At 48.6% G+C, this 12,444-nt stretch overlaps 1 protein-coding gene across 1 annotated transcript; it reads left to right on the forward strand.

Moving 5' to 3' along the window:
• The first annotated feature begins 443 nt into the window (after positions 1 to 443).
• Positions 444 to 11,137, forward strand: C1r (complement C1r). The gene is made up of 11 exons (XM_031383341.1): positions 444 to 838; positions 1,576 to 1,801; positions 3,352 to 3,544; positions 4,388 to 4,534; positions 4,640 to 4,836; positions 5,133 to 5,280; positions 5,474 to 5,595; positions 7,151 to 7,229; positions 7,532 to 7,687; positions 9,676 to 9,750; positions 10,200 to 11,137. Coding segments are annotated over exons 1-11 (2,121 nt in total). The 5' UTR covers positions 444 to 836; the 3' UTR covers positions 10,976 to 11,137.
• Positions 11,138 to 12,444: the final 1,307 nt, after the last annotated feature.

Here is a 12,444-nt window from a genome sequence, read left to right on the forward strand (position 1 = left end):
AGCTGTCTCCAACCTGGTTTCCCTTCTAAGAAGATCAAGTCACTCTCCCTCGGCGTCCACAGCCTTTGCTTGAAGCGCTAAGTAACTGTATCCCTGAGCTGACCAGATGTGCAGGAAAGACGTTTCTTCCTCTCTGCAGCTGCCCTATCTTCAATAAGATCTAAGTTCACTGGAAAGCGCGAGTTCAGGGATGGAGGCGGAGGCTCAAAGCCTAGCCTGCAACATTGCAACTCCCTCACACCCACACTCGAACACCCCGTCTTCCCACTTCCGTGCCCTCCTCAACCCAATTCTTCCGTCACCTCCTCACCCTGTGCGTTTAAACCCCAGCCATTCACCCCTGCGTCCCGCGACTTCCAGGTGAATAATGATTGCGAGAACCTGGCCCATAGGAAAGCACAGTCTTTGAGGGTCTCCGCAGCCCTCGATGCCTGTAGAGAGGATCCTGGAATCAAGGGCAACTAGCAGCCTCCGGGAAAGTCTCCCAGAAAAATGTTAATCCGATTTAGAGACCACAGAGTCTGACCTTCCAAACCAAATGTTTTCCGGTCCATAAAAGTTCAGATCCTATCTCCTCAGCCATTCCTCATGTAGACCACCAGATGGCACCAGCAAGCAACAGGGATTTCAAAACCAAAACTAAACTGGGAACTCAGATTGTTTTTTTTTGTTGTTTATGCAAATGGTTCATTCCCTGCAACATTCCTCCGGGAATGGTCACCCCCTCCGCTGCCACAGGCCTTCCCTCCCCTGCATGCCCACTCCCTTCTTCAACTTACAGTGCCTGAAGACTCCGTCAGGAGAACTGAGGACTCAAAGCAAACTGGCCCTGAGACATGTGAGTAAGGCTAATGGGTACCAAGGGAGGAGAGAGGAGTTGGGCATAGGAGGCAAACATGCTCCCATATTATTAAAAACGAAGAAGAAGAAAAGGAAAGGAGAGGAGAGGAAAGGAAAAAAGGGAAAAAAACAGGAACATAATACCCTCCTTCCTATAGTCCCATCTCCAGAGCACATACTTCTCAGGGACAGTCACTCCTCAGCCGTCTTCCCAGGGTCCAGACTCTTAGACAGGCTGAGGCAGCCTCTTCTTTCTTGACTCTGGGTTCATAGCAAGGGAACACTGAGGGGAGGGAACTCTTTGAGTAAGGAGAGAATCCCCCCACATGTGTTTCTCAGACACCATGAAGGGTTTCTCCCAGGGAACTTTGCAGAGCCATAACTGGAAAACTTCACCCTCAGATAGCTGGTCCCAAGCCATTCCTACCCCAGGAAGAAAAGGAAATGAAAGAGAAGGGCAGAGGAGGCAGCTCAGGGGCTGGGGCTGGGAAGTGCGATAGAGCCCGGTGACCGCTGGACCGGGCACTGACCTAGGAGGGACACAGATGTAGCAGCTGCAGAGGCTGCCGCTGCCCCCATTCACGGTCCCTCTAATGAAGTCTAGAACTGGCATGGGGGAAGAACTGGGCAGTTTAGTCATCCCGTTCCTGCCTACCACAGCCCAAATGACAAGGATGCCACACAACACCCTTGGTCCTCCAGCCCCACCAACACTCCCCCTCTCTCTTTTGACAGGCGGCTCTTGGCCCTCCTGGTGACCCTGTTCTATGGGGTGGAGGGCTCCATCTACCTCCCTCAGAAGCTCTATGGAGAGGTGACCTCTCCTCTGTATCCCAAGCCTTACCCCAGTGACTTGGAGACAACCACTGTGATCACTGTTCCCGCGGGGTACAGGGTGAAGCTGGTCTTCTGGCAGTTCGATGTGGAGCCTTCGGAAGGCTGTTTCTATGACTATGTTAAGGTAGGCGTCAGATGTGGGGGGAGGGGTGACAAAGCTGGAAGTTTGTGTTCTGAATACCCCGGACAATATGACCGCACCCCATCATTGTACAGCTCTGTAGAAATGCCGGCCTTGGGTTTCAGGTGCCGTAGAGGAAGTATTCATGAACTTTTGAGGCCCTCAGAGAGACTCATGAGGAAAAGGGGGGAGAGGTGTTTGTTCCAGAAGATTTCATTGAGTGTTGGAGTTAGGAGACGGCTAACCATAAGACCTTAAGAAACAGCTGTGCCTCAGTGTCCCTGTATGGCAACCTACTGCATCAGAAACACGAGGAAATGAAATCTGTGGCAAGCATCACGTGTCCTTGGTCACGCCTGGTCTATACCCTTCAAAGGGTTTCTTTCTTGGCCTCCTCTTTCTACATCCAGTAAAGATCAAAGCAGCCATGACCTTCCTCACACTATCACACTCAGGCCACAGCCAGGAGGCTAAGAAGATAACATGCAAACTGCACACTTCCCCAACCAAGAGGACTCAACAGGTCTGCAGCATTGAGGGAGGGGTGCATTCCGTGGCAAAGCTAGCAAGGAGAACACCTTCTGCTCTGGAGAAATTAAGGACTCTGTGAGACAAAGCTGTCAAGATGCCAGGTGATGCTGGCCAGGGCAGAGGCCTCTGGATACCATTTGTACTATCATGTTCAGTTGGGTCTATCAGGAGACTGAGCTAAGCGTGGCTTTTAAAACAATGAAGTAAAAAAGCAAAACAAAATAAACAAAAACTTGGGCATGGAAACACAGTCCTGTGATCTTAAGAACTAGGGAGACTTAGAACACTCCAGACCAGCCTGGGCAAGCACAGGTATTTAATAAAGCACACTATCAAAAACACCAAGGAGGAAGATGAGAAGGAAGGAAGGGAAAAGGAGGCGGGAGACAATGACAGAGACTGAAGGTGATCAAGCCAAGCTCTAGGGACAAAGAAACGATAAAGGTGACTGGAGACTAGGATTCCTGGGGAAGAGGGGTACAGAAAGGAAAGAAATGAGATTGGAACCTTGGCATCAGGGGCAGAAAACAGGGAAGAGATGATGGACCAGGCATAGGATGGCAGGTGAAGGATTAGCCAATGGTTGGTTTGAAAGCAAAAGAACGGCAGGTTCACTCACAGTGCAGAGCTGATGAGATGTCTCAGTGGCTAAAGTCCTGAGAACCCTGAGTTCAAGCCCGAGGAAGCCCATGACGCCTGCAAGTTATCATCCGTGCTCCACACATACACCCCTGTAGCATGCCCCTCAGTACAGAGAGAAAGACAGAGACAGAGAGACAGAGATATTAATAAATGACACCAAGGCTAGCCTAGCCTACATAGTAAGATCCTACCTTAAGAAAACAAAATTCCGTGAAAGACTGAGATGGACCCATAAGCATCACTTGAGGGTGTGCAGAGCAGCCAGATCTGACAGATAGTAACATTGGATCATGATTCAATCCAGGGAGGACCTTCGCTGGCCTGCCACACCGGACCAGGCTCCTAAACCGGACTTTTCTTCATTGTCCTCCCTCCAACAGATTTCTGCTGATAAGAAAACTCTGGGGAGGTTCTGTGGGCAGCTGGATTCTCCCCTGGGCAACCCCCCAGGAAATAAGGAGTTCCTATCCCAGGGAAACAAGATGCTGCTGACCTTTCACACAGACTTCTCTAACGAGGAGAATGGGACCATCATGTTCTACAAGGGCTTCCTGGCCTACTACCAGGCTGTGGGTGAGTGCTCCCCACAGCCAGCCCTTCCTCTGGCCTCAGCCACAGGAGTGGGTCGGGGGCAAGTTTGAGCCCTGTTATAGTAATTTCTTAATCTCAGTCGGGGGTTTTTTACCCTTTGATCATTCAGTTCCCAGTTAAAACTTGTATATTTATAATAAGCCTTAACCAGCGCTCGAGCTGGGAACTTATCTACCCTGTATGATATTATACCTACTTCCCTGTCAGTAACCCTGAGTTATGACTTGCCGTGTTCCATCTGGGCTGCTCTTACTCAGACTGGCCAGACCTCATGGGCAGTTCTCACGATCGCTGATTCTTCTCTTCTCTCTACCTTCTTTCTCTTCCATCGTGGTCCTCCTTGGACCCCAAGTCCAGGAATCAAAGCTTTGCCTACCTCTCTTCTGCCCAGCCTACCTCTCTTTTGCCGGTATCTTTATTCAACCAATCATTTTAAACTAAGGAGCAAGGGTACACAGTGTCACTTGGTGTATCGGAAGATTCTCTTGCCCCTGAGGGCAACCAGACTTTGGGAGCCAGTGTTTAGCAGTACAGTACAAAGCACCAGACCAAACCTCACAGAACCCAAAGAAGCCAGAAGCCTAGCTTTCCTTATTTCTCTCCTCAAGATGGGGGTCTGCCAATCTGGGCTCAGCAGTTCCCAGAGAACTTTAGAGAGGCAAAAGAGCCAGGAGCAGACTTTGTCTCCAAGCTTCTGGTACATGACTCTTTGAGAAAGAACCACACAAGCCTTTGGATAGAGGGCCGGATAGCACAACAGTAGTACATCTGACCCCGGAATTCTGTGGACAGGAACATAACCCTTCCTTCTGGGATCCCTTCCAGACCTTGATGAATGTGCATCCCAGCCCAACTCCGTGGAAGAGGATTCGCAGCCCCGATGCCAACACCTGTGTCACAACTATGTCGGAGGCTACTTCTGTTCCTGCCGTCCTGGCTACGAGCTTCAGAAAGATGGACAGTCCTGCCAAGGTGAGGCAGAGGAATGGGGAGGAGGGTAGGCAAAAGCAGAGCAGAGGCTTGCTGGGCCAGCCTAAGAGCCCTACCCTAACGGCCCCTCTGGCTCCACTCTTATAGCTGAGTGCAGCAGTGAGCTCTACACGGAGCCCTCGGGCTATGTCTCCAGCCTGGAATACCCTCAGCCCTATCCACCGGATCTACGCTGCAACTATAGCATCCGGGTGGAGAGGGGCCTCACTGTGCACCTCAAGTTCCTGGATCCTTTTGAAATTGATGACCACCAGCAAGTACACTGCCCCTATGACCAGCTCCAGGTACAGCCGTACTTCACTCCCCTTCCTTTCCCCGCATGGCTCCCCGGGGCCCCGCCCCTTCCTGGGATCCCTGACTGTGTGGGACAGGGACACATGACTGACCAGCATCATAGAAGTCTAGAATAGCTCCCCTACAACAGCCAATGGGTCCTGGGGGTCCCTTTTCACCTGCAGCTGAAAACATACACCAGGTAGAATTTCATCTCTACCGTCACCCTTGGCCACCCAAGTGGACTTGTGTAAAAAAATGTTCCCGTTGGAGAAATAACCACGATCTCCACTCCTTTTCCTATCAGATCTACGCTAATGGGAAGAACTTGGGTGAATTCTGTGGAAGGCAAAGGCCTCCAGACCTTGACACCAGCAGCAACGCAGTAGATCTGCTGTTCTTCACTGATGAGTCGGGGGACAGCCGAGGCTGGAAGCTGCACTACACCACTGAAAGTGAGAGGGCTAGGGTGGAGTTCCGCTTCCTGGGAAACTTGTGTCAAACATGCATGAGACCTGGAGCTCTGTCTCTAGCCCCCTAAACTAAACTAAGATACCTAAGTGCCTCCCTCACCTGCCAGTAATGAGGGAAATGGGAAGGGGGGACCAATGACTCTGACAAGAGCATGCCCTCTGGCCTCACCAACAGTCATCAAGTGCCCCCAGCCCAAGGCCCTGGATGAGTTCACCATCATCCAGGATCTGCAGCCTCAGTACCAGTTCCGGGACTACTTCATTGTCACCTGCAAACAAGGCTACCAGCTCATGGAGGTAAGAGGCAGGGGCTGATGGGACAGATCCTCTGGGTGTCCCAGGAGGAAGAGATGGGCAGGTCTCAAATGGAGTCATGGAGGGTGAGGCTAGAAGAATCAATCTGTCTGCTCTCAGATTTGAGTAAACAACAAAGGGGCTGAAGTTCAAGGTCCACTCAGGCTACAGAGCAAGTTCAAGGCCAACTGGGGTGACTCGGTAAGATCTCATCTCAAAAAAAGTGAAAAAGGGGACTGAGGATATAGCTCAGCAGTAGAGGGCTTGCCTAGGGTGCAGGTGGCCCTAGATTCAAGGCCAGGTACTATAAAGAAGAAGACGAAAAAGAATCTACTTTGTCTGCATACAGGAAACATTCAGAGGCCTTTTTAAGAACCTGATGTCTTAGCCAGCTGGTGGTGGCTCATGACTTTACTCCTAGCACTTAAGGACACAGAGGCCAGTAGAGGCAGGTAGATCACTGTGAGTTCAAGTTCAGCCTGGTCTATAGAGAGAGTTGTAGAACAGCCAGAGCTACACAGAGAAACCCTGTCTCGGAAAGCAGAAAGAAAAAATAAGAGAGAGAGGAGAGAGGGAGAGAGAGAGAGGAGAAAAAGAAGAAAAAGAAGAGGAGGAGGAGGAAGAGGAAGAGGAAGAGGAGGAAGAAGAGAAGGAGGAGGAGGAGAAGAGGAAGAAGAGTTAAGTAGATAGGGGAGAAGGAATGGTTGTCTGGTAGGTTGGTGACAATCAGTGTTACTGTATAGCCCAGGCCAGGTTTAAACTCTTTATCCTCCTGACTCTACCTCCTGAGTGCTGGGATTACAAGTCCTCTTAGACACATCTGATTCTTGCTCTTAATAAGTTATTTATAACCAGAGGCAGCAGCACCTACCCCTGGAACTCATGAGGAAACTCATTCAAGAGAACCATGAATTTGAAGCCAGCCTGGGCTACACAGCTAATTCTAGGACAGCCTAGGCTATATAACAAAGTACTGTCTCAAAAAAAATCATATTTTCCAATATTATCAAGTGAGTGCCACTCTTTGACTTTGTGCTGTCCCCTCACCTGCCATGTCACTGTGTTGAATACCTACGAAAGGGACCAGGTAGCACTAGTAGCTTAGGGAAAGCTCTGGACTTTAAGAAAACTTCAATGTGGGAGGGAGTGTGACGGAGACCTTGGCTGGTAGACATTTCAGGAAGAGGGAGAAGCCTGGATCTGCTCTAGAAAATAGTCTTGGTTTTGATACAAAAGTACAATCCCAACTTGCCTTTATTACACTTTGGGAGGGGGCAGAGAGTCTAGTGAAAACAGACAAGAATCTAAAAAGAAAATTATTGACTCTACCAATTAGCTTTGCTGTGTCTTTCTGCTTTGGAACTCAAAAATCCCATTTGCAGCCCTGGACTGAGAGCACTAGCTAGGGAGAATGGGGAGGAGGGAGGAGGAGGCACATCAGTCAGGGAGCTGAGGTCTAAGAGATGGAAACAACTGCCATCGCATTCCCACACTCAGTGTACAGCATGGAAGTGGGGGACCTGTGTGCTGACGGCATGTCTAACCTCTGCTTAAACAGGGAAATCAGGCACTGCTCTCCTTCACAGCTGTTTGCCAGCATGACGGCACATGGCATCGTGCCATGCCCAGGTGCAAGAGTAAGTCACAAACTGGATGTCTGTCAGCCATCCCTTGGTCTTGAGACTTGAGCTGGGAGGGGGAAAGACCTCTCATCTCCAAGGGTCCTGCCTCCTGGCTTGTTCCTTGGAGTGCACAGCCCATCTCAAAAGCTGTTTAGTCCTCATCTCGGGCCTGATGGGCTCGGACAGAACTGAATTTTACCCCACCTATTGCAAGTGTCCGTCCTACTGACCATACTTCTCCGAGACCCCTCATTGCCCCGACTGAAGTCTCTGTACAGGCGTCCTCCACTTCCTTACAACCCTGTGTTCTCTCTAAGTCAAGAACTGTGGGCAGCCCCGAGGCCTGTCTAATGGGGACTTCCGCTACATCACCACAAAGAACGTGAACACCTATGAAGCCAGTGTCCAATATTACTGCCATGAACCATATTACAAGATGTTGACCAGAGCTGGCAGCAGCGAGGCAGTGCGAGGTAGGAACTGATGCCCATCACCATCCTTATTCCTCTTTCAGCTCTGAGGGACACCTGATATTTTTTCAATGGAGTCCTGGGTATCAGCTGAAGGACTCTACATTACAATGCCAAACAAACAAACAAACTAATAGTTTGAAGAAAAGAGCACCAAGCCAATGGAAAGCAAAGACTCAAATCTCTTAAGCCACCAGTTCCCTCTCACCACCACGACCATTACCAATACTACCACGAGCAGTAACGATGCTCTAACCTCCGATAACACCCATACCAGCACAATACCACTGTAGCCACCGCTGGCACACCACCAATACCACCATCATCACCATCGTCACTTCCAACACCCAACAATTGCCACCACCAAACCAACACCAGCACCAGCAAAGCCATAGGCCACACCAGCATCACCACCATACCGATATTACCACCACCAACATCGGCAGTCTCCAGTACACATTATCATCACCAGCACCATTACCAAAATCAGTATCACCATCACTGTTATCATCAACACGTCAACACTGTCTCCACCATATGCACTCATTCGCGAGACCAATAAATCCGTTACCACCCATTCTACCATCACTAAGATATCACGACCGCCGCACATACAGTGACAGTCGCCCTCGATGCTCCCCCTCTCAGGTTGCCACTATTGTGATCCTTTGCATTCAGGCTTATTTAATGATTCTCCAACTCCTCTATGGATTGGCTGGTTGGTTGGTTTATTGTAGTCATAGAGATTGAACCTAGGTGGGAGTTCTCAAGAATTCAAATTGTGTACTCTTACCATTGAGCTATACCCCAGCATGCCCCATTGGTATCTTTAATATTCTGTTCTCTTCTCCTCCTCCTCTTCCTCCTTCTTCCTCCTCCTCCTCTTCCCCCTTCTTCCTCCTCCCCCTCTTCTTCCTCCTCCTCCTCCTCCTTCTTCTTCTCTCTCTCTCTCTCCCTCTCCCCCCCCTCTGTCTCGGTCTCTGTCTCTCTCTGTCTCAGTCTCTCTCCAAACTCTCTGTGTAGCCAAGGATTATTTTAGACTCCTAATCTTCCCACCCCTATATCCCAAGGATTACAGGCACATGCCACCACATCTAACTAAAATTTCTCTTTATATTTAAAAAAAAAAAAAACAAGACTGACTATATTGCTCAGTGATAATGCACTTGCCTACCATGTGAGAGTCCCTGAGTTATATATTCAAGAAGGAAGAAAGAAGGGAGGAAGGAAGGAAGGAAGGAAGGAGGGAGGGAGGGAGGGAAGGAAAGAGGGAAGGAAGAAAGGAGGGAAGGAAGGAGGGAGGGAAGGAAGGAAGGAGGGAAGGAAGGAAGGAGGGAAAGAGGGAGGGAAGGAAGGAGGGAGGGAGGAAGGGAAGGAAGGGCTTAATCTTAATTTCATTTTAAAAGTGAAGGTAATACATGCTTGAAAGTGTCACCATATTTAAACGAAATAATACAGATAACCAACAGGGCAGAGTGTCAGCAACCAGAAGATGTAGCTATTGCTGGGTGTGGTCCTGCACTCCTGGAATACCAGCATTTGGGTGACTACAGCTGAGGATGGAGAATTCAGAGCCAGCCTGGGCTATATAGCAAATTTAAGGTCAGCCTGTTCTCTACAATAAACCCTGGCAAGAGATATACAGAGAGGAAGCCATGGCTTTATCACCTGCGATCCTCTACCAAGACGCCATCACTGCTCAGCTCAGGTGGCTTCTTTCCAGGCGCTTGTTTTTACAAGTGGGCATCGCCTCCAGTATAGATAGCTAAGTGTTCTGATTTTTTTTCACTCAACAATAGCACAAAATATGTGTATGGAGTCTCAACATTTTTATATATCCATAGAGTTTTAAAGCAGTTCATTTTGATCCCTGACTGTGGTGGCTCCTTTCTCCAGCTCCCTGGATAACAACCTCAGTGTCCAATGGCCTCTGCTGCCTGCTTTTCTGGCCCACCACCTCCAGCCTTGACACTAACTCTTTTGATCCTCAGGGATATATACCTGCACAGCCCAAGGCATTTGGAAGAACGAAGAGGAAGGAGAGAAAATGCCCCGGTGTCTGCCAGGTAAAGGGTGGATGACCCCAGATGTTGTTTGCAGTATCTTGAGAAAGAGCATGGTACAGAGAAAGATCAAGTAAGGTGATGCCTTAGCTCCAAGTGAAACACCGGCGAGGAGGAAGGAAAAGGGAGAGTGAGTGTCCTAGGAGAAAAGAAAGAGGTACAGAGAATCTAAACTGGTCCAGATGGTCTAGTGCTCACCCAGACAAGGGGTCGGAGAGAAAAGTCAAGAGATATTCCCGGAAGGAATTAGTAAGAACAAGGAGAGTTGAGCAAGAATAGGCCGAAGAATGGACTATGGCAACAGGAAGAGAAAGACAGAGAGATAGAGGCTAAGGGAGGGAGGGGAAGTGGGAAAAGAGTCAAGTGCAGCAGAGGTGAGGGAGGAGCTGAACAAAAGAGGGAAGAAGGGGCGGGACCTGCGGCTGACTAGTTCTCAACCTGTCACTCTGCAGTATGTGGGAAGCCTGTCAACCCTGTGACACAGAAGCAGCGTATCATCGGAGGGAAGAAAGCCAGTCCGGGCAACTTCCCCTGGCAGGCATACACCAATATCCACGGGCGAGGGGGTGGGGCCCTGCTGGGAGACCGCTGGATCCTCACAGCAGCCCACACCATCTACCCCAAAGAACACAACAAAGAAAACGACGACAACCCCAAAATAGATGTTTTCCTGGGCCACACAAGCTTGGAACAGATCGAAATATTGGGACATCACCCAGTCCGTAGGGTCATCATACACCCAGACTACCGCCAAGATGAACCTAACAATTTTGAAGGGGACATTGCCCTACTGGAGCTGGAAAACAGTGTCACACTGGGTCCCAACCTCCTCCCCATCTGTCTCCCAGACAATGAGACCTTCTATGACAAAGGCCTCATGGGTTATGTCAGCGGCTTCGGGGTAACAGAAGGTAAGCTAGATTACGATCTCAGGTTTGTCCCACTGCCTGTAGCTGATCGAGAGGCATGCCAGAGATGGCTCCGGATTAAAAATAGTAATGATGTATTTTCTCAAAATATGTTCTGTTCTGGGGACCCAACTCAAAAGCATGACGCCTGCCAGGGGGACAGTGGGAGTGCTTTTGCAGTCAGGGACCGCAACCGCGATATCTGGGTGGCTACAGGCATCGTATCCTGGGGCATTGGGTGTGGCGAGGGATACGGCTTCTACACCAAGATACTGAATTATGTTGACTGGATCAAGAAAGAGATGGGAGATGAAAACTGAACCCAGGGTTCACTAGGTCAGAATCCAGGGTGTAATGTATATATATTAAAAAAAAAAAAAAAAGGTATCTGACCAATTGTTGATAACCACTATGATTCTCATATTAAAATCACAGATGCAGACAGTGTATAGAATAAACTCACTTTTCTGTCACCCCGCCAACATTCTTGTGTCTTGTTGTGTTTTCAACATAGTTTGACTATGTGGCCCAGACTGCCCTAAAGTATGCAGTCCTCCTGATTGAGGCTTAGGGTTAAAGCTAGCAATGTTGGGTTGGAGGATTGCTCCCCAATTAAGTATGGACTGTTAGATGGGCAGTGGTGGCACACGCCTTTAATCCCAGCTCTCTGGAGGCAGAGGCAGGTGGAGGCCAGCCTGGTCTATAGAGTGAGTTCCAGGACAGCCAGGACTACACAGAAAAACCTTGTCTCAAAAATAAATAAATAAGTAAATAAATAAATAAATAAATAAGTAGAGTACGGGCTGTTCTTGCAGGCCACATCATTTGATTTCCAGCACCAATGTCCAATGGCTCACAACTGTCTCTAACTCCAGCTTCTCCCCGGTAAACACCTGCACAAAGCCACACCCGTGTACACAATTAAAATACTATTCTACATTTTGTCTTGATTGTACAATATGAAGACAGCCATGTTTTTTTTTTTTCTTTTTAACACTTTTTAAATGCATTACCTTCTTATTGAATCTTCTGGAAGGGAAGCATAGTGTGAATTTATGTCTCTAAGTTCAGTCACTAATCATCTGAGACAAGTTTTTACTGTTAGGACCTAGGTAAAATATTAAGGCCTAGATGGAATGTGAAGGCCTAGGTAACTGTTACCTGGCCAGCCTGCCATTAGATGGAAACTTTCTCATATATTTCTGCTGGTACTAGGAAACCTTTTTTTTTTTTTTTTTTTTTTAGTTTTTTTGAGACAGGGTTTCTCTGTGTAGCCTTGACTGTCCTGGAACTTGGCCTGGAACTCAGAAATTCGCCTGCCTCTGCCTCCCAAGTGCTGGGATTAAAGGCGTGCGCCACCACCATCCGACTACTAGGAAACTTTCTAATGCCAAGACTGATTACATATTTTGTTATGTTCTGTGCCCTGGGAAACCAATCACGGTAGAAGTCAGTAAGTCTGTTTTGTATAGTGACCTACAACAAGCTTCAACGGGAACCGACCACCCAACAGCACTTCCTGCACCTGTGTATTAGCTTTTATGGTATAAGCTGTCCCTGGAATGGACCCCAACGTAAGAGAGACACCTGCACCAATATTAGAAACTATCTGGAATAAAACTCACATTTTGAGTAGTAGTTGAGTAAAGTTTAAGTTCCCAAGATCTCCCTGGGAACTGACATCCTACTTGGCAGAAAGAGACATGTATGTGGGTAACTGACATCCTGGTTGACAAGTTAGGACATGAATATTAGACAAGGCAAGTCCCCTGCCACAGCTGAATATCTC

Source organism: Mastomys coucha, unplaced genomic scaffold (genome assembly GCF_008632895.1).
Source record: "Mastomys coucha isolate ucsf_1 unplaced genomic scaffold, UCSF_Mcou_1 pScaffold20, whole genome shotgun sequence".
Classification (NCBI taxonomy): Eukaryota; Metazoa; Chordata; class Mammalia; order Rodentia; family Muridae; genus Mastomys; species Mastomys coucha.

Excerpts from the sequence above, each read along its gene's own strand:
- C1r (XM_031383341.1), top strand. Across the intron at positions 7,230-7,531 it reads TGCCATGCCCAGGTGCAAGA|TCAAGAACTGTGGGCAGCCC; the intron begins GTAAGTCACAAA and ends GTTCTCTCTAAG. Across the intron at positions 9,751-10,199 it reads AATGCCCCGGTGTCTGCCAG|TATGTGGGAAGCCTGTCAAC; the intron begins GTAAAGGGTGGA and ends GTCACTCTGCAG.